This window comes from Colius striatus, chromosome 14 (genome assembly GCF_028858725.1).
Source record: "Colius striatus isolate bColStr4 chromosome 14, bColStr4.1.hap1, whole genome shotgun sequence".
Classification (NCBI taxonomy): domain Eukaryota; kingdom Metazoa; phylum Chordata; class Aves; order Coliiformes; family Coliidae; genus Colius; species Colius striatus.
In genome coordinates, this window is record NC_084772.1 from 11,722,849 (window position 1) to 11,744,026 (window position 21,178).

Here is a 21,178-nt window from a genome sequence, read left to right on the forward strand (position 1 = left end):
CCGCCGGGTCTCTGCGCGTGAGCGCGATAAACCGAGCAATGGAAGCCACCTACACCCACCCTGCGCCGGGCAGCGGCCGCGGGCAGCGCTGTGTGGGGAGCGCTGTGTGGGGAGTGCAGGGCGGCCCCTCACAGCCCCCTCGCGTCTCCGGGGCAACGCCGCCGAGGCGGCGGCGCGCTGCAGCGCCCACCCGCCGGTCACCTGACCCGAGCCCGCCAGTCACGTGATACGGGCTCCATCGTCGCCATCTTGAAGCGGTGGCCGGAGGTAAGGGGGGGAGGGAAAGAATTCATTTCCCTTTTTCTTCATTCCAACGCCGGTAAAAAAGCGAGCGCGGGCTCGGCGCCGCCGGGGTCGAGCGGGCGGCGGCTCGCCGGCCGGCAGCTAGGGTGCGAAACGCGGCGGCGGGCGGGCGGGCAGGCCCCCGCGCCGGGACGGCGCGCCGTAGCCCATGTGCGGTGCCGCGGGCAGATGCTGCTGCTGCTGCTGCCGCCGGCTAGCCCGTCCCTGGGCCGGGCCCAGGCCGCGACCGCCAGCCTCCCCTCCTCACCGCATCGCCTTGCCTTGCCTTCCCGCGAGCCAGCTCCGGCCGCACGAGCGGCGGGCACCGCTGCTCGCTCCCGCCGTGGCGCAGGGCCCGCTGCTCCAGGGCCGGGCCGGCGGCACCTGCGCGGTATAAAGCGGGTGCCGCCCGGGGAGCGCAGGTGTCGCGGGTCTGAGGCTGAGCCTCAGTCCCGGGACAGGGGCTCTGCTGTCTGGGGGTGACATTTGGCATCGCAGAGTGAGGTTTCCCTGCCCTCAGGAGCCGCGATGTGATCGGAGCGGCCGCTGGGACACGGGTGGTTGTGCAAAGCGGTGGCTGGCTTTTCCTAGACCCGGAGGCACTTCACCCTGTCTCTGCCTTGCTGCTGCAGTGGGTGTTTGGCACAGGTGGAACAGGCGGCTCCAGCGCAGAGCCGTTTTCTCTGCTCTGGATCTTCCTTTTCGGACCCCTTTGTCCTCTCTGGACCCCTAAGTTTAATTAGTGTGTAGGTCGTGTAAAGGGTACGTGCTGGCAGAACCATTTGCCACACTGAAGTTTTTATGTCATGGGAGATTGAATCATCTTTGTTCTTAGTGAAAGCAATGCAGTATTTGTGTACAATTCATATCATACTTCTAAAAGGCCGTGTCTGCAGTAATAAGCATTAAACTTACTCTAAACAAAGAATGACATGGCACATGTATACCACCATAGTTACATACCACCACATCTGATCACTTACATCAGCTACACACATCCAAAATCAACACATCTGAAGGTACTCTGTCTTGTTTTCACTTTTTACACATGTGGCAGCTTTTTGTATGGTCTGTGTAGGACCTCTATCACAGAATGATAGGGGTTGAAAGGGACCTCTTGGAGATCATCTAGTCCAACCACCCCACTAAAGCAGGCCCATCTAGATCAAGTATGAAACAAACAGCAAAGTATTTTTGTATAATTAAATACGATGATGGTTTTCAAATAAAAACTTTCTTTTCAGTTAATATGCAATTGGAGCTATTATATGAAAGGGGTATCATTTTTCTTAGCCACATAGACTAGAGTCAGTCATTTAATACACTGTGCCAAACACAAAATATAAACAGAAAATGGCACACCTACTGGTTTATGTTTTAAAATACAACTATTAGATATTTCAGTTTAATAGTAACTGTAGATACATACATTGATTCCTGTTAATGAGATACTGAACTTGAAATGAACAGGGTATTTGGTATACTTTTATGTAAAATTAGACTTTTTCTGTTAAATATATTTATTTTTCATTTCTATCCCTTACAATTGATCTACTGTTGCAGAGCAGTTTTCATGGATCCAACTGCCTTATGGCTTTACTCATAATTTTTTGTGGTTGTTTTAAAGTACATTTTAGCCATTACCAAGTAAATAATCTCCAAACTTACCCTGAAAAATTAATAACATTGAGGAGAGTAGTCTTGTCTTTTTTAATGAAAGATTGCTACATTTTCGACTTGAAATATTTCACATGAGTGTATGAGATGTGAATGATACTAACATTGCTTATATTGATCATTCTGGTGATAACCTGAATTGTAAGGTGAATGGCAAATAAAGGTAGCTTAAGTATTTCTGCCTAGAATTCTTCTGTAGTAGGAAAGGGGGACCACAGAACCCACTCTCCTATGTCTTGCCATTATATTGCTATATACTGAATCCAGAAGTAGAAAAGAGTGGATGTCATGGGTCTTTAGGACCAGCTCTGGAAGTTCTGGTTTGGGCCATGTATCATTCTTACAAAAAAAAATCCAAGTCAAAAAACCTGTGGTACATTTACAAGGATGACTGGTAAAAGAAATATCTGTCATCTCCTTAGGTTCTGAATTTTAGATACGTAGTACATAAAATGCATATTGGGTGTACAGTATATGTATGTATATATAGTGGAACTTGAATAGGTTATTTTTAGACTTTTTTTCAGAAGAAAATTTCACTGTAAGACTTTTTGTCCAGCTCTTCCACCCCACTCTCCACAGCTTTGCCCACATCACAGAGTATGTATTCATGTAAATTTGTACACATTGGCTTCTAATTTAACGTCCAACAGTACCACATTATTGCCTGTGGTTTATGGTTAAATATGTTTTAAGGAAGTGTAAGTGGAAATAGTTACTGGCTTTAGCTTTCCCTCAAAACAGAAAAAAATACTCTTTATAATTTTTTTACCAGTTGATTCTCCCTACAATTAGTAGCTTTTCTAGAAAAAGACATTTACAATGAGAAGTATGATTTGAAATTTGAATGGTCTTTGACATAGTCACAGCAAAATTACTAATGCAAGTAAATACCAGAATTACTTTCTTTTCCCAAAACTTCAAGGAAAAAAGATTGCTTATTAATTGTTTGCTTTAGGACACACTTGTGTATCAGAGTGTTAGGAATATGTTTTAATCTCGTATCATGGCTTTTAAACATAAATATGCCAGTTACTGCAGATTGGTATGTTTAAGCATCTTGCATTCAAATGTGTAGTCCTTGTAAAGAAAAAGACAATAGCTGTAACAATGCTAATCAGCCTGTACTTGAAAAATATTTATCTTGCTCTTGTACAACTTGGAAGCAAGCTGTTAGGGGCTGTATTGGAATTATTCTGTCCATCTGTATTGAATATTATCTACACTACCCACTGAATGCTCTCAAAATGTTTGGCTGTTTATATAGCCATTCTGAAAGTTTTTATCAAGTTTGTGGAATTAGGCTTCCGTATTTACCAGAGGGAGAAATCTAAACAGTGCTGGGTTGTATTTTTATTACGGTGCATGTATACATTTTATATTTTTATAAACCACTTTCTCCTAGGTATTATGGAAGAGGGGAGCACTGTTGCAGTACTGATGCCAAGTATTGGGGAACAGGAAGCTGTGCTGATTTCTGAAACAGTCATTGGCCCAACGCTGCAGAACAGTGAAGATCAGAGAAAATGTAAAACTGACCCACTAATCCACGTTATCCAGAAACTAAGCAAAATAGTTGAAAGTGAGAAGTCTCAAAGATGCCTTCTGATAGGGAAAAAACGTTCCCATCCTAGTGCTTCTGCAGAGTCCTTTGATGTAGATGATCTTTGTGAAATCCCAGCTAAAGCAATTGAGCTATCCGTTATTGCTACCAAAAAGACTGAAGAGTTACAAGCGGGTTATTTTGTGACTGAATGTCTTCCACAAAGCAAAAAAAAGATGACCTGTTACCAGTGTAGTCTATGTAAGTTTCTATCACCATCTCTCTTAACACTACAAGAACATATAAAAGAACACGGGCAGAAAAATGAAGTCATATTAATGTGTTCAGAGTGTCATTTTGCTTCCAAAAGCCAAGAAGAACTTGAATCCCACTTCCAAAATTACCACGAGAATAATGGTAAAAATAGCATCCAGACAAAAGTGCAGCAATGTGTAAATATTGCAAGTTCATTTTTGCAGGGGCCAGTGGAAGGAAGTGTCAAATCAGGGACTGATCAGATGGGAAATCTGGAATGTAAAGATACAACTCAGTCTACTCATATGCCTGAAATGGGTAGGAGAAAATGGTATACTTACGAGCAGTATGGCATGTACCGGTGTTTAATTTGCCGGTACACCTGTGGTCAGCAAAGGATGTTGAAAACACACGCTTGGAAACACGCGGGTGAGGTTGATTGCTCCTATCCTATCTTTGAGGAAGAAAATGAAGCTACCAACGTTTCAGAGACTGTTGTAACTCACACACCTCATAGCGTGGATACAGTTGTTCTTTCTTTGGAAAACAATGAACTTGATATCCACAGCGAACCTTCTCTTCAACTTCAGATTTGCAATTCTGAGCAACTGCCATGTAAATCGCCAGCAGGAACAAATGTAAAAGAGGAAGAAATATTAAATCAGTCTATAGTGCATTCTCCTTCTACTGAAGTTTTAGAGGAAACTGTTTCAGATACAGAACAGGATAATATGATAACTGATAGTCTGCTTTCATCAGCACAGAAAATCATCAGTTGTAGTCCAAATAAAAAGGGTCACATTAATGTAATAGTAGAGCGTTTGCCAGGTGCTGAAGAAAGTGTTTTACAAAAGCCTTTCTTGATGAACAATGACATTGAAACAGAAAAGAAATTAATCTCAGAGGAGTCCCATGTTACCTGTGAAGAACCTGATGAAGTTTATCGTTCAGAAGCAATTCAAGAAGTAATAATAGGATGGAATAATTCAGAGAAAAAGGATCATGAATTAAACTCTAATAAAAACATAACAGCTGATGAAAATGTTCCTCCTGCACGAAGAAGAACAAATTCAGAGTCTTTACGACTCCACTCATTAGCTGCAGAAGCCCTCGTTACAATGCCTATCAGAGCTGCAGAGCTAACCAGGTCTAGCTTCAGGGCTCTGACTGGAGGAGATACTGTGGATGCAGGTGCCGGACAAGCTGAAGCTGATGGCCCGTGCATGGCTCATTCTAAAGTGGTATCTTCACTTAGGAATCCTTCAGAGGAGTTTAGTGGCTTAAACCAAAGTGAATGTGCAATAGTTGAGATACAGAAAGAAAGGCCAGAGTTATCAGAAGCACCAATTAAAATGGGCATCAGTATGTCTCTACTCACTGTCATTGAAAAACTGAAGGAGAGAACAGACCAGAATGCTTCTGATGATGACATTCTGAAAGAATTACAAGACAACGCACAATGCCAAAATACAATTGATGCAAATATTCCTGGGAGTAACCTAGTAGAATATATACCTAATGTAGATCGACCCTACCGCTGTCGCCTGTGCCATTATAGCAGTGGTAATAAGGGCTACATAAAACAACACTTGAGAGTCCATCGTCAGAGGCAGCCGTACCAGTGTCCTATCTGTGAACACATCGCTGACAATAGTAAGGATTTAGAGAGCCACATGATCAACCACTGCAAAACAAGAATGTATCAGTGCAAGCAATGTGAAGAATCCTTTCATTATAAGGTAAAGTTCTTTCCCCTGCCTGTCTATATAATAGCTAAATAACCTATTTTGCTACATTTTAAATAGCTGGTGATCCCTCTTTCTAACTTAATTCAGTCTGGCTTCATTGTCATCACAATAGAGGATTATTGCCAGCAGCACTTTCCAAAGTACACAATTCAGCTGTAATTATTCTGCTTTATCCACTAAAGTAAACTTGCTTCCTCACATAAGTTTTTTTCCTGAGAGCCATTATACGGACATATTAATAGCATGTCATTTTTCTGCCCAAATGTAGCAACTACAGGAAGAAATGGAAGGGTCAGAGAGCTTCGTAGTTGAAACTTCAAAAGAATGCTCAAACATGCCTGCTAGTTGTGAATGTGTGCAAAAATAATCACGGTATAGCATGAGACACTTGGAAGCAAAAATTCTTTTTTTTTTTCCCCCTCTGTTGTTTTGTTGGTCTCAATGTTCTGTAGATCTTAGATCTGAAAGATTACACACCGGAGCAGAATAATATGCCATTCTTACAAACACTATTGTAAGCATTAGTGCTGATGTGTTCCTGTGTACTGAGCTCAGTGCTCAGGAATATAGAATAGATGGCATGTGTATCTAGCTGTACTTTTGTAGAAAATGCAGTGCATTTACTGGTTAGTCCTAGTTTCAAAATATACAAGTAGGTTAGAAAAGGCTCTTTCACTCCTCTCCAAGTAGAAATAGGAATAACATATTTTTAATTCACTAGGTAATATGAAAATTGAGTTTTAACACAAGCCATCCCCTAACCTCTAATCTAATACTGTTTGGAGTACAATAATAGCTGTTTGCCACTCTTCTATGGGAATGAGAGAAGGACATTTGTTTTCTAAATAAACGTAAATCATATAATCCTCTCAGTGACTCTCATCAATCCTTTATGTTATTAATTAATGTTATTTACTGTGGCTAGTTTCTAGTAAAACTACCAAAGGAAAATCTGTATGTATGTTAACATACATTTCATAAGAGTTGTCATGTCACAGATGATTGCAGTATTCAAAGTGACCGGTGTATGTTTGTAGTGTATATTTAAATGTGGGAAATTGTTTTTTCAGAGCCAACTGCGAAATCATGAAAGAGAACAACACAGTCTTCCAGATATCTTTTCAACAGCTACATCTAACAAAGTAACAGTTTCCAATGAAGTAGATGAAAGAGAAGGTACTGTTTATATTTACACTTAAAACTACAGAGTCACTCCTAACACTACTTCTGTTTGCTGTATTTGTATAAAGCTGGGTTTAAGATCTCATTCATGCAGAAATGTTTTCATGCCTGCTCATAACCTTAAATGTCTGTTCTTTTCAGCATGCAAAACCTAGCATAGTCAGTTTTGAGATATCTTACTGACATTTAATGGTAGGTAAGTCATTTTTAGCCCCGGTAATAAGTGCTTATATTTCTTCTTATGAAAAGCAACTCGTGTGGAGTATTAATCTGAATTTTTAAGAAAATAACCTTTTTTTTTCTTCCTTCTGTAGCCTATGGTATTTTTCAAATCACCTACAGTAAACAAAAGAAAGCTTTTTTTTTAAACTCACTGTGGTAGTGTGCTGTCAGCATATACATACCATACTGTCTATACAGTGTTTAGAAATTTCTGTTTAATTATGATAATGTCTAAAATGAGTAATTTATTTTAGCCCTAGAGAGGCAAATGTAAGGCATTCTAAGAACACAACCTGTGTCTGCTTATAATTTAATAGTGATTGTTTTAAAAACAACAAAACCTAAACCCTTGATGTGTTAAGGTAGTGAAACTGGGAAAAATTAGTCAAATTTTTAAGTTTAGGAGAAAATGTGACCTTAAAATCCTTTTGAGTATCCTGGAGGCATGATATTTATTACTGCAATTTGAATGCATCTTCTTAGGTGACTTAAAGTTACTGAAAATATTTACAGCATTTTCACTCTGAAGGCAACACTGTAATTATCAGCGTTTTGCAATTTTACAGCACTGTGGAAAAATACTAGTAATTATATCACCTCTGAAAACTATGGGCTGAAGTATTTCCATTTTGTGCACATAGCTTTTTTCTGTCCTAACTATGGTCTCTTGTTTGTTTAAATAGCAAAATGTACACTATAATTGTACTTAGATTCTCTCTCCAGCTGATCAGTGGGTGCAAAAGTAATCACTGAAGTTGATGAAACTACTTGTGAAGTAGGTACTTGCCAGCATGAGCCAGGGTGGGTGGATTGAACCATTAAGGATTTGTCCAAAGCAACATGGTACATGTCAGAATACAGGGAGATTTAAACTCTTGACTTCTGTTCTCTGAGCTTATGCTGCTTCTTTTGCTGGCCTTCAGAAACTTAGAAGTTAATTACCTTACCAATCTCAGGTAAAATGACCCTTCCCAAGTCCTTCTGCTCTCATCAATGCAGAAGGCATTTTAATTCAGGAAACTGATGTGCAGTGCTTATTATATCTGTAAGACCTAAGCCTGAGAGAGACATCTGAAGTCAGGGAGAGACAGAAAAAAGGCTAAGAACGGTCCACTGGTAGTGGGAATGTTCCCTGTTAAGTACTAGTTTTTTTCTGCAGTAGGAATCGCATAAATGTTTCAATGGAAGTGATAGGAAATAAAACATCATTAAGTTTAGCTGGTTAGTGCAGACTGGACTATTCTGACAATGTTTTGTTTGTTTTAAATCAGTCTTTTTAAAGATGTCATGATACAGGAATAACTACCTTGCAACACCTGAAGCATGTTAGATTTTGGCAAATACCTTTTGAGCTAAAGTCCTGTTAAGGTGACAAAATCAAGATGTCTGCTTTTGAAAACAGTATATTTTAATAAGGTAGTTTTAGAATTTGTATCTCGATTTTTAACTTCCATGAAAGAGCCCCTGTTCAAGAAAGAAAACTGCCTGCTTTCATTCTAGTTAGTTTAGAGATTTTTTTAAAATATTCTTTGCACATTATTATCTTACAAAAAGTGTTACTTACAGCCATTGTTTAATTGATTGTTTAACACACATGAAATTTAGTAATGTGGCTTGAATGAAACCAGTTCTTCTTTTAAACTTTTATTAACTCATACTGTGGAATGCTTAAATTATTTCAGAACCAATTTATAATCAAATTACAACACCACTGCAGTACAGCAATCTCTTGTCAAACAGATGTCATCCCTATAAAGCGACACAAAACAAAGAAGTTTATGGCATAGCATCTGTTTATGTGAAAGATGCCTGAGCTGGAACAGTTTCATTTCTTGTTTATGAAATAGTTAGTCCTAAAAGTCTCTTTATTCATCATGGTTATACAATAAATTAAAAGGGAGCATTATGACACTGGATATGATCGGATTGTAAATGTCTAATAATGAAGGAATAGGGTAATAAGCAGCATTACAGGAGCACCTGTTACTGCTGCTAGAACAAAGATATGTCATTTCCATGTTCACTTTTAAGAGACCTGATATTCTCCATCCAGAAAGCAAAAAAGCCCCAAACCCAAAAGAAATAAGCCAGTGGAGGGGACAGGGGACATGACTGCTATTTTGCAACAGCAAGAGGTTGTATGATGTATTATAATTTATGTGCATTTGGTTGAAGGAATAAATATAAAGTAGCAATTGGTATAAATAATTGCTCCTAAGTGTGTGCTACTGGGTGGTTAGCCACTTATAACTATGCAATAGATAACATGTTTGTGTAATGCTTTAAAGATCTCATTAGATACTGTTTGTTTTAAGCTGCCTGCCCAATAAAATACCAAATTTGTAGCAGAAAATACATTTGGAAACAGTTTATTCTAAAGCTGTGGGATTTAAGATGGAAAACCCATTCAAGTAGAGCATACAATAGCTTAACCTTCACACAACCCCTGCTGTCCCATAGATTTGCAGCCCAGGAAGTGTCTTTGTGTTCATTTGAAGCCTTCTACATGAACGTGCATTCACAAAAGAATAATTGTAGAAATATACATTCCAAAGTCCCCAAGTATGTAATTAAGATTGTTTTGATAATTTACATGAAATTAAAAAAAAAAACCCTAATAAATTCTACTCTATGAGTATACTGAAGTAAAGAAGCTGATATGTTTGGCTTTAAGGTTTCCTTGCAAAGACTGTATGCTATGTATTACTTCCATATTATTTTTTATTATAATGCTACAAGACTGAGCACTGTGTCATGTTTTGAAGTAAAAAATAGGATTTTTTTTTCATGTTATCTTGGTACAGACTTTGAATTCAGATTGCTATTTATTTTATATTACATACTTTATGTATTTAGTATCTACCTATGGGAAAAAAATCTAAGTGAAAAGTTGAGCTTCCATTTTGCATGACTCATTCTACTGGTTTATTCTGCATTGTTTACTTGAAAGAGTTATACTGTAAAGATTCTTAATGGTCACTTTGATAATGAAAAGATTCAGTCTGGGTTATTGGAATCCAGCATCAGCGAGAGGAAACTCCAGAACAAAATTCAACAACTTTCTAAAATAATGGATTTTCCTTCATATAGGAAATAAGTCTTCAGTTCAGAAACTGTATAGATGTGATGTATGTGACTACACAAGCACAACTTATGTTGGTGTACGGAATCACAGACGAATTCATAACTCTGATAAGCCATATAGGTAAGTGTCTCAATTATTGCTGGCTAATGCCACGTGCTTGGGTTTACTTGTTTTAATTACAAAGGTTACTTAATGGCTCATGTAATTTTGAAGATATTGTTAAAGAATTTCAATTACATATTTTTACTACAAATTTGAAGGAGCCACCCATTGATTCAAACTATGTAATTAAGATTTGCTAACTTTTCCAGGATTCATCTTTTACTATAACAGTCTACTGCATAAGCATTCAGATGTGGAAAGGGAAATCATTTCATTGTAATATTGAATTTTGTGTAATAGTTATAACATTGCTTGAACTCCTTGCACGCTTAGATTCATTTTGGATTTCATGGAATCATAGTATGGTAGGAGTTGGAAGAGACCTTTATAGATCATCTAGTCCAACCCCCTGCTAAAGCAGGTCCACAGGAACGTGTCCAGATGGGTTTTGAAAACCTCCAGAGAAGGAGACTCCACACTCTCCCTGGGCAGCCTGCACTGTTGTATTGCTACTTTGCCCATTGGCTTCTACAGAGTGGGTCAAAATTTTGCTCTTCTTCACTAGTACCCTCATCTTTTTCACAGGTTTCAAACAACATTATCACACTCAGCATCAGATTTTATAACTTTTCTACAAGGATGTGTTATGGATTTATATAGCAACTTTGATATCTAAAATGAAGTGTAATACTATAGCTCAGGTCCCCATCAGCATTTTTCTATTGGTTGCTGCATAAATTCCTGCAAATTCAAGCTATGCTCATTCAGTGTGGATCTCTGTCCCTCTCTAGTGGCTAGAAAATAGATCTGAGTTGATAGAATTTTTGAGATAGCATATTTCCATCTTTTTAGTACAAGTTCTGGAAACTCAACACCCTAAAATGCTTAGCTCTGCCAGGGACTTTCTCTTTTGGATAAACAAACCCAAAAGACGTGTTGTATTTTGATTTGTGCATTAGAAAGATGTTTCGTAATCCTAGCAAAAAATTTGCAAGATGTTTGCTCAGAGAGCAAATGTGGAATAAAAATAGATATTTTCCTCTCCTCAGAATCTTTCCTATTACTGTTATTTGTTACTTAGTGGGGTTGGAACAGCAGATACTGTAGGGCACCTTAAATATGACAGTTTTCTGAATTGGTGTTAGATTCTTGTTTAATTTAGGAACTCTTGAAAATTTTCCATTGGTGATACAAACTGCTGCATACTGAATTTAAGCCTACTCATCTGACTTGCTTTTCTTATTATTTTTTCATAAAACTCTTAGACAAATCTGCAGACCTGGTAAGATCCTTAACCCACAGCCTAAAAACCATAAAGATCCAGTATTTATGGTATTTCTCCTTCTGAAACATGTATTCCTCAAGACTTTCATAGAATCAGATAGCAACCTACTATATTGCTGCCATTTTTGTAGCTGGAAACGTGTTTTATAAGTAGTTTGACAAAAATTTCTGAAAAATATACTGTATAGCTTCCAATGATATATTTCTGTAGATTTGATACCTTCTGGAATTTAATATTCTACAATTAAGTCCTGTAAAAATAAAGTGAGTAATCCCAAGTATCTTGCAGTCTCAAACTGTTTCACACTATAGACCAGACTCAGTAAATATTTGATATGTTATTACTATTTAAAAAACAAACAATTAAAGTTTAAATAAACAAAGTTTTAGCTGAGCTTGATGGTTTCCTTTTCAGTATGTTATAAACAGGAAGCTTGTGTGGTAGTATATTGATCTTTATGAATAGCATAGTATTTTGTGTAATACTTCGGGAAGTAAATCCATGTAAATTTCGATCCAGACTGTTGAGGCATAGTTTTTATACAAACATATGTGACAGAAGTAAAAAAAAAAAAAAAAAATCAATATGATGTGACACACTTATCTCGGGGCACTTGAATCTAAATGTGTTGATCTCATCCCTGACTTCTGTTTCAGGTATAATGCTCTCAAACTTAGAGGGTTTATTACTAAATAGGTAGTTTAGTGTTTAAAATGTCATGAGAAACACAGCTGTTGCATTAAGTAGAATAGGTATTCTCAAGAAAAAAGACTCACTTCTAAATACACTCTGTCCCCTATGGTTCTTATGGTCATACTCTGCCTTTGCATAACATAGCCAAGGAGCTTGCATCAGAGCTGCATCCACTCAAGTGCATCCACATCTCCTTTATACCTCATGGTGCTTACCAACTTCAGTAGAGGCATGTAAGACACATCAGAAAGAAACATAGACGAGACGCCTAGTGATTCTTGCTCAAAAGTAGAAGCATTTTGAAGCTGCAAAAGCTTCTCTCAGTCCAAAAACTGAAACTTAATGTCATCACTTGGACTTTTGTAAATGTTTTTAGTCTTCAGTCTTTCCAGATGACTTCGCTTTCTTAGATTTTTATTTCTGGAACAGTGTTAGCAGTTAATTGTCAGATTAGTTTACTTGTTGTTATCTCTTTAGATGTCAAGTATGCGACTTCGCCACCACAAATATGAATAGCTTGAAATGCCATATGAGGCGTCACCCCCAGGAGCATCAGGCAGTGCAGCTAATGGAACAGTACAAGTATGTAACAGTTCTGATTTGGCAAAAAGCTCTAATAGCAATAATTTTATGTTAAGATACATAGTTCAGATTCTATTCTTTCACCTCCTAGATTCCTTCTTTGTTCCAGTGACTTTGTTTTTGAGAAAGTGATTTTATGTGGCATTCTCAGGTGATGTTTGTGCTAGCTAATTGAACGTGTCCATGACCTCCCTCTGGCACACTATTCAGCTTTTTCTTTCCAGAATGGGGTGGTTGCATTAAAACTGCCTATTGCAAGTAGTTTCTGGACTGTGCATGCCTTGAATTATTTGGGAGAATGCATGTGCCAAAACTATGCTGGGGCACTTCTAACATTTAACGTTACAGATTGTTAAATTGCAATACCCAGGAATGTTCTCTGGCTTTATTAAATATGCTACTCTGGGCATAGCTGTTGCATATACATGTTAGTTAGAATGCAGATTGGCATCTCACTGCTCTAGTTAAGAATTAGTATGAATAGTCATTATGTTTGTGAGGCATGTCCTTCATAGTCTGTCCATAGGTATGTGTGGGGTTTTTATATATATAAATATAGATATCTCTGAGAAAGTTGGCACAAATATCTGCAATTCATTGCTACTGATTTGCAACAAAAAATAAAGGCTGGGAGAAAGGAAAGAAAATCAGGAATATTCTGAACATTTCTTAGTGGAAGACTTTAAAGGCAGCAGAAAGAATCAAAGAACATTCATAAAAGGGTTTCTTCGTCTCGAGAAAATCTGCTTCTACAACTTCAAAGTCTTTCTACTGCATTTTTTCCCCAAAGTGTTCCTAGTAGCACTAAGTTCTATTTGCTCTGCTGTCATACTTCATTCGGTGTTTCTAACTGTTGTTAGTATTAGTGAAGATTACTGAAAACCTCCACACTTTGGTCCCTGCATCCCCAAGGAAATACTCCGTCACAAGCTGCAAGATAGCAATTTCCTCAGTAGATCACTTTAGGATACACATGAACAATAAAGTTTAATAATTGAAAAGGTCCTACTACTAAACTCTATGGTAAAATTATTTTGTTTCTCTAGGAATGTCTTGCATATCCTGTAACTACACATTAACTGTATGATTATGAAGTGTAGCATTGAGTTTCTGGGTCTTTGATTTGAACTATATGCTAAAAGCAGTCAACAGCATTTGGTTCATGATATCATCCCCAGCAAAGTAAATCTCATTAGTAAATCACCTGAGTTAATTACAGTCTCTTTTTTTGAAGTACATTAGTTTAAAGGGGTTAAAAACAAAACACTAAACTGTTGCATCACTCACTGTGTTACCAACCCACTGGATGAATCTGTGTTAGTGGCACAGGAAGAAAATCACAAATATAAGAAGATTAGTGGAATATATGTGCATATAGAATGAAATTATTTGTTGATCTTTGTATTTTACAAAAAAAAAAATGCTTTGGGCCTAATTTTATCTGTAAATTTAACTCTTAAGGTCTCTTAAGGTCTGCCTTTTGTCTTAGTTTTAATTATGCCATTATTTTATAACAGCCTTATTAGAAATGCTACGATTCTCAACCTGAGAATGAACTTACCTACATTTGAAAGCATTCATTTTCTTTATAAGGCTTCAAAATAGAAGGAAAACAGAAAAATAGGATAGTACGCTCCAAATCAAGTAATGGAGAAAGGTAAACTAAAAAGATATGCCTGTTATTACCCAGCAGGACAGAATTATCTTGCTACATAAGCGAGGCAATGTACCATGCCTTCACCTAACTTGTGGTCACTATTTTTGCTGTCCTCCACAATCTTCTGCTGAGCAGAAATGGTTTCCTGCATATGATTATTTGCAAGGCATTTAAGAACTATATCCTACTGTCATTAAGAGAAGCGGTAAAGCCTTACTGAATTGCAGTCTGTAACACTGTTTTATGTAGGCCTTCTCATGTTTCCAGATTATATTTCTGAAAAGATCACAAAAATTTACAAAAACTTAGTGGTATAGGAGGTATAGTAGTCATTTTAAAAGACTCGTCATAGTGTAACACATTGCTTGAGCAGAAGACATTAAGACTGAGGAATGAGATAGACTGAGATGCATTCCAAGCTATAATTTATTAGAACAAAGTCACCTTCAGTTTCTAGAAGATTTGATCCTGATCTTTTCCGTGTGGTTTCAGAAACTGAAGACTTCGAAAGTTGCAAGTAGCTAAGCAAACTAGCTTCCCTGTTCAAAAGACAAGGACCTATGTCGTCTTTACTATGAGTACTGTTCTGCTCCAGAGTGATGTCATGCAGTATCACTCATCTCCTTCATGATGAGATGACTAATTTAGCATCTTAGAAAACACTTGGGAAAAAAAAACTCCTCTTATATGTTCATATATGGAAAAAGTCCTACGGGATCTGATCTGTTTTAGGCTATTTGTGTCCATCAATATACGCTACAGCTCTATGTAGGTAAGATTTATTCTTATAGGTTTTATTCTTTACCATATAAGACAGTGTTTCATAAGGAAATCTTTTGGTACCCAAGCTGATGGAAAACTTCATAGACAAAGTTGGCACCTGAGTCTCAATTTGTGAAGTTACTCAAAATCTGACTGGACATTGGCCTCAGCAGCCTGCTGTAGCTGATCCTGCTTGAGCGGGTAGACTGGACTAGGCAATCTCAAGAGGTCCCTTCCAATTTCAACAATTCTGTGATCCTTAAATCAACTAAAATAAATAATATATGCTACAATATAATATATTGATTAGCTCAATTAAAATTACCAGTGCTAATGACACAGCTCTTGCTTGGCTCAGAGCAATGGCAAAGAGAGCTGCCTACCTGCCCACTGGATACCACTCCATGTTTCTGCAGTCATCAGAACTATTGCATTTTTGCAGTATATTAAACAGTTTTAACAGGCCAAACAGGTAAGATTTAAATTCAGTTGTTTAAAAATACAGAAAAATAAAACTTAAAAATTCTCAGACCCTATAAATAGTCTTCTATTTGAGGATGAAACTTTGCAAAGTAACAAACTACTTAGGAACTGAAAAGTGGGACCAAGAAGAGGATTGCCATCTATCTCCCTCTTCACTCATGCTTTGGAAGAACAAATCCATAACTAAACTAATAAAATTTAACTTTATTTAGAAACTCATTCCTCTTCCACTTTTTTTCCCCTAGATGTTCTCTCTGTGGTTATGTATGTAGCCATCCTCCATCCCTGAAGTCCCACATGTGGAAACATGCGAGTGACCAAAATTATAACTATGAACAAGTGAACAAGGCTATTAATGATGCAATTTCACAAAGCAGCAGGTATGTCTGATTTAATATCAAGCCCTATCATCTGGAATTTTTAAAGGACCTAACTCGAATCCAAAATAAAATTCCAGTCAAAAAGCAACAGCTGTGTGTTTTGATATCTGTTTTGGTTTTTATTACTATTTCAGGTTTCAAGGACAGCTTCCTGACAAAACCTTACTAGAAGGCACGGATGAAAGTACAGTACCTATACTAGGAAGTTCAGACAACTTGGTGTCTTTTACAGAGTTTACTAACCAGACAATGAATGAAATTTCAGGTTCTGATGAAAATGAAAAACCTAACTTGATGAATACCTCATGCAGTTTAGAAAAGAACTCCACTCTAACCCACCTTGGCACAGAATACTGTGTTCTTCTCTTCTGTTGCTGCATTTGTGGTTTTGAGTCTACCAACAAAGAAAATCTGCTCGATCATATGAAAGAACATGAGGGTGAGATCATAAACATCATTCTAAATAAGGACCACAGCACAACTCAGAGCACAAATTAGGTGAAGCAGTAAGTTAAAGAGAGGGTTTCCTCTCTTTCTTTCTTTCTTTGCTAATTATTGCCTGAGAAACTTGCTGAAAAGAAGAATTGCAAGAAAAACTTGATTTCTGATCCTGACTCCTTGTTTCAGTAGAGTACAATATTTTAACCAGGGACTGATGAATCATTTAGGAGATAAATGTAAAGACTGGGGAATAGAATGATCCATTTTAACTTGTTATTTCCCTAGATGGTGCCAAGAATGTAGGATTGTTGGGGTTTTTTTTTTCCTTTTATTGTCAGATACTAGTCAGTAATAATGTATTAGTACAGTACATTAAAACCCAAAGGTGTGAAAGCTTTGTATCAATTTTAAAGCTTTTTTTTCTTCTCCCCTCTTTGTTTTCCAAGTATTTCAGGAAAGAACTTTTTAACCCCCTTTTTTGAAACAGGCAACAGACCAGGTAAAAGTTTTACAATATGATCTCATAAACCCTACAGCCTGGATTCTGGAAGGTAGAGAGAGGTAGGTGGGCGAGGGCATGAGTACACTTGCATGCACCCACAGGCATTTCATTTTTCCCAGTCTATTTTTAAGGCCTTACAAACTCCATGTCATCCTCCAACAAGACTGCTATCCTTTCCATCAATTTACAGCAGCGGGAGCTCAGGAGGAGCCGAGAAGCTAGTAACTATTTGTCTGATTGGATGCTAACTTAAAAACTGCTATCTTTTGAATTGATAATGTGTAAAAGATCCTTTATAATAATGACCTGCTGTTTCTTAATGGTTTTCTTGACACATTGAGCAGAACTATTTTTAAAATGAAAAAAAGCTTATCATATGTCACTTTTAATTTGTAGCGATTCCTTTGCAGTACATATGAGCAATGTTTTTTAATGAGAGCAAGATATTAACAATAATTGCCTCAAAGAGATGTAAATTAAGCCTATGTAGATTCCTAAATATGTAGGTGAGCATGAAGTGGGACTTGGGTAAACGCCTACATGCTTTGGAGCTCTTTGAAATCCCACAGGCTGTGGAAATTTCTGATTTGTTTGGCAGAGCTGTAACTGTAGAAATAATACATTTAAGAGAAAGTAATCTTCCTGTAGAAAAACAATATTTTTGTTTAAATAGCAAACAATATTTTAAGCAAAAACTGTATCCAGTCACTTGTTGAACAAATTTTACTACAGCATATAACATGGATCCATGAAGGCAATTAGGAGTTAGTTTGTTTTCTATGAAACACGTACAAATCTCACTTTCAAAGACCCAAGCTTCTAAAATTACAGGATTTTTTTTTTTTTTTTACAGTAACAGCAGCTTGCAATAGAAGACATTTTGTTTGAAATATCTGCTTCCAAGTGAAGTAGTAATACTTCCAAAGAAGGCCTTTAGTGGCCAGATTTAAACTTTCTAGTTCAGGTGTGTATTTTGGCTTTTAATGAATGGCAGATGCACAGAAGCATGCCTAGTTCCTGATATGGGGATGCAGTTACTTGATTTTTAGTAGCTCATAAATTGAAAAATTACTTGCTCTTTAAAAAACAGTATTTCATGGTTACTTTAAGTATGCATTTCTGCTAGCAGAAATAAGTTACAGCTATAAATCTTAAGAATGTGGCATATGTAGTGTACAGCCTATCATGCTACCACTAACTGGAAGTGGCAAACAGAAGAAGAAATCAAGTTTTGTACATTATGAAACAGCACAAAATCTAAAGGCCAGAGTAGAGACACGTAAGATTCCAAGTACATCTGATGTATTTTGTTTTCAAGTGGTTTCCTCAATTTGACTTGTTCTTTTGGGTTAAATATCTATTATTTTGTTTATAAATTCACAAAAAGTACACATTTTACTTTAAAAATTGATGAGAATATAATGTCAAAGCATTTTTGTGGCACATATTTGAAGTATTTTAAATACATATGTGAAGTAAGTATACATCATTTTCAGTTAAAAGTTATTTTTCATACTCCTACAGATGGATATTACATTTGAAAAGCATTATTTATTTACATTATCTCAGATTCAATTAGAGACTTGTTCTGTCTTATTTAAGACACTGACATTTTAACTTCAATATAGAATCCATGTGAAGACAGTACATTATCTGAAATATATCTCAACTTTCTCATTCAGAGATTCCATTTGTTGAAAAAATTAAAAGTATGATGAGATCCACAATAGTGGTAAACTATTGGTCAGTATTCACAGAAGCGATATTTTGACACATTGTTATTTTTTGTGTAAAGAGATAATGATGTCAAAGTTGCTCAGCTAGTGAAAAAGGCAAAAAACTTGCATTCATAAGCTAAGAAGGAGGCGGCAGTGAACCAAGACTTAGAAAGCAAGTAAGCTTGAATCAAAATTAACAATTTGGTGCTTGTGCAAGCCACACTTGCAGCATTCAGTATAATGCACCAGGACTTCTTGTAATGGGATTACTGTAATGGGATTACTAAGCAGGATGCATCTATTCACAGTTTCTTGCCATCTTGCGGCTTTTTTCTTTTTGACCATGTGTTCCTATAAAATAGTAGAATGTTAGTTGCCTCTAAAAACCATTATCCTGACACATGCCAACAAATAACCCTTTCCCATATGCACAGAGGTCATTTTTTTTAACTTTCTCCATGCTGCTTGCCACTAGTTACCACTCACAATTCTCATGGACTTCATCAGAAGTTCTGCATGTGAAGTAATTATAGATTTAGTTTTTCTGAAAGCAAATTATTTCTCAGGTTATCTGCTTTAGAAAGTGTATGGTTGGCTCGGTTGCATGTTATGTAAGGGTTTTACGCACATTTCAAAGTCAACAACACTGCGTTCTTCCTCTTTCTTAAAGCTTTTCAAATCTTTTTGGATCTTCTGTCACAGCACTATCAGTTGATCAGCTACTCACTTGCTGTGTGTTTAAATTAGGTTTTATGTGATATGAACTGTAACTTACAGCTTTTCTTTAAATGCCTATACTTCTACTAAAGAGAAAATTTCCTTCATACTAGACTATACTGATAAATAGGTGCGTATTTCATCTTTCCAATTTCCGCTTGGCCTGGAAAAATAGAGTGAGATTCAGTCAGAGTTGTTGTATTTTCCTCTTTCAGAAGCACTTATTTAATCATTTTTTTAAATGTACAGTTGGTGCTCAAAGTAACATTTGTTAAGATATATTTAATAGAAATTTACATTTGCATTTGATATTCATGGACATGGGTACATGTATTTTTTTAAGAAAAGGTATTGTAACACTATGGCACTGCTTTTATAGCCAAAGGATAAAAAAATTTAGAAACTGACATGTAAAGACTGCAGTTAATTCTGATGCTGTATCTTATTAAATAGGATGAGTTTTCATTTTATAAAATTATCCAGCACATTAAGCTGCATGCCTTAAGCTCTCTCTAGCATTATGTTCCTGATAGACGACTGTTTGGAACTATGAAGCAAAGTCTGTAGTACTACTTCAACTACCTTCTGAAATACTGTACAATGTTAGAATAATTTATTTTGCTTTACAGGAGTTTGTCACGTATTGACTTTAATATTGTATTTTGGTAATAAACTTTTTTGTTAAACCCTTTAGTCACTTTTATTTGACCTATATGAATATGGAAGATTCAAACACTGAAGCGGTATTCAGAGACATGGGAATCTGGTTAAATCAAAAAGTACTTGAAGTACTGTACTGCCATTTCTCACTCGTGTCAAGTTAATAGTTTGAATGCTGTTAGTAGTTACTTTTATAAAACTTGTACTGATGAATATGAGACTACCCAAGCCTACCATTCTATGATTCTATGATTCTGTTAAGTCAAAATACATTTAAGTCTGCATGAGACAATACTGAAGGACAGAACTGCACCTGCAAAACTCATAATGAAGCTAGGGGAAAATTTTCAATAATTTAAATGGAAAGCTTTATATTTCTTGGCCTTGCTGGAGCCTTCCTTCACATCTTTTTTAGTTAAAAAAAAAAAGTTAATTCTGTTGCTGTTTCTGGGCAAGGAGAGAAAAGAGAAAGTACCAGCCAAGTACCCATTCCTGGTATTATCATGGTTTACATTTATATAAACAGGCTATTTTATTTCATTTTGTTGTTACTATCATGGCCCTGGGCCAAAGATATAGAAGTAAAAAAAAGATGGAACTACAAATGGGTTAAGATGCAATGTAACAGAATGCTGTGTTGTACAGCTTTTTCACATTTTCTCTAATGCAAAACCCGGGGAAAAAAAAAAAAGTATCTGTAGTAGGATGAGGCATCAAGGTATTGTCTTATTCCCTGGGCTAAAATACCTTGCTCACTTCAACTTAATAAAGAGAAGACCCACATCAGAACCACAGCATCTTAAGGGTTGGAAGGAACCTCGAAAAATCATCTAGCCCAACCCCCTTGCCAGAGCAGGACCACCTAGAGTAGGTCACACAGGAACTTACCCAGGTGGGTTTTGAATGTCTCCAGAGAAGGAAACTCAACAACCCATCTGTGCAGCCTGTTCCAGTGCTTCATCACCCTCACAGTGAAGAAGTTATTCCTTATGTTTCTTTGGAACCTTTTGTACCAGCCTGTACCTGTTGCCCCTTGTCCTGTCATTGGACATCACTGAAAACAGCCTGGCTCCATCCTACTGACACCAGCTCTTTACATATTTGTAAACATTGGTGAGGTCACCCCTCAGTCTCCTCCAAGCTAAAGAGCCCCAGCTTCCTCAGCCTTTCATCATAAGGGAGATGCTCCATCATCTTTGTGT

At 37.1% G+C, this 21,178-nt stretch overlaps 1 protein-coding gene across 3 annotated transcripts; it reads left to right on the forward strand.

Annotated features, from left to right (window-relative positions):
* The first annotated feature begins 200 nt into the window (after positions 1-200).
* On the forward strand, positions 201-19,965 carry ZNF507 (zinc finger protein 507). Of its 3 annotated transcripts, XM_062007387.1 has the most exons (8): positions 201-267; positions 3,365-5,496; positions 6,576-6,681; positions 10,000-10,114; positions 12,552-12,656; positions 15,804-15,938; positions 16,073-16,122; positions 16,204-19,965. In XM_062007387.1, exons 2-8 carry the CDS (start codon positions 3,370-3,372, stop codon positions 16,434-16,436), a joined length of 2,871 nt encoding a protein of 956 aa, XP_061863371.1. In that variant the 5' UTR covers positions 201-267; positions 3,365-3,369; the 3' UTR covers positions 16,437-19,965. The 3 variants fall into 3 exon arrangements, with proteins under 3 accessions (XP_061863371.1, XP_061863370.1, XP_061863372.1); XM_062007386.1 differs by having other exon boundaries at positions 16,073-19,965; XM_062007388.1 differs by lacking the exon at positions 12,552-12,656 and having other exon boundaries at positions 16,073-19,965.
* The last annotated feature ends 1,213 nt before the right edge of the window (positions 19,966-21,178 follow it).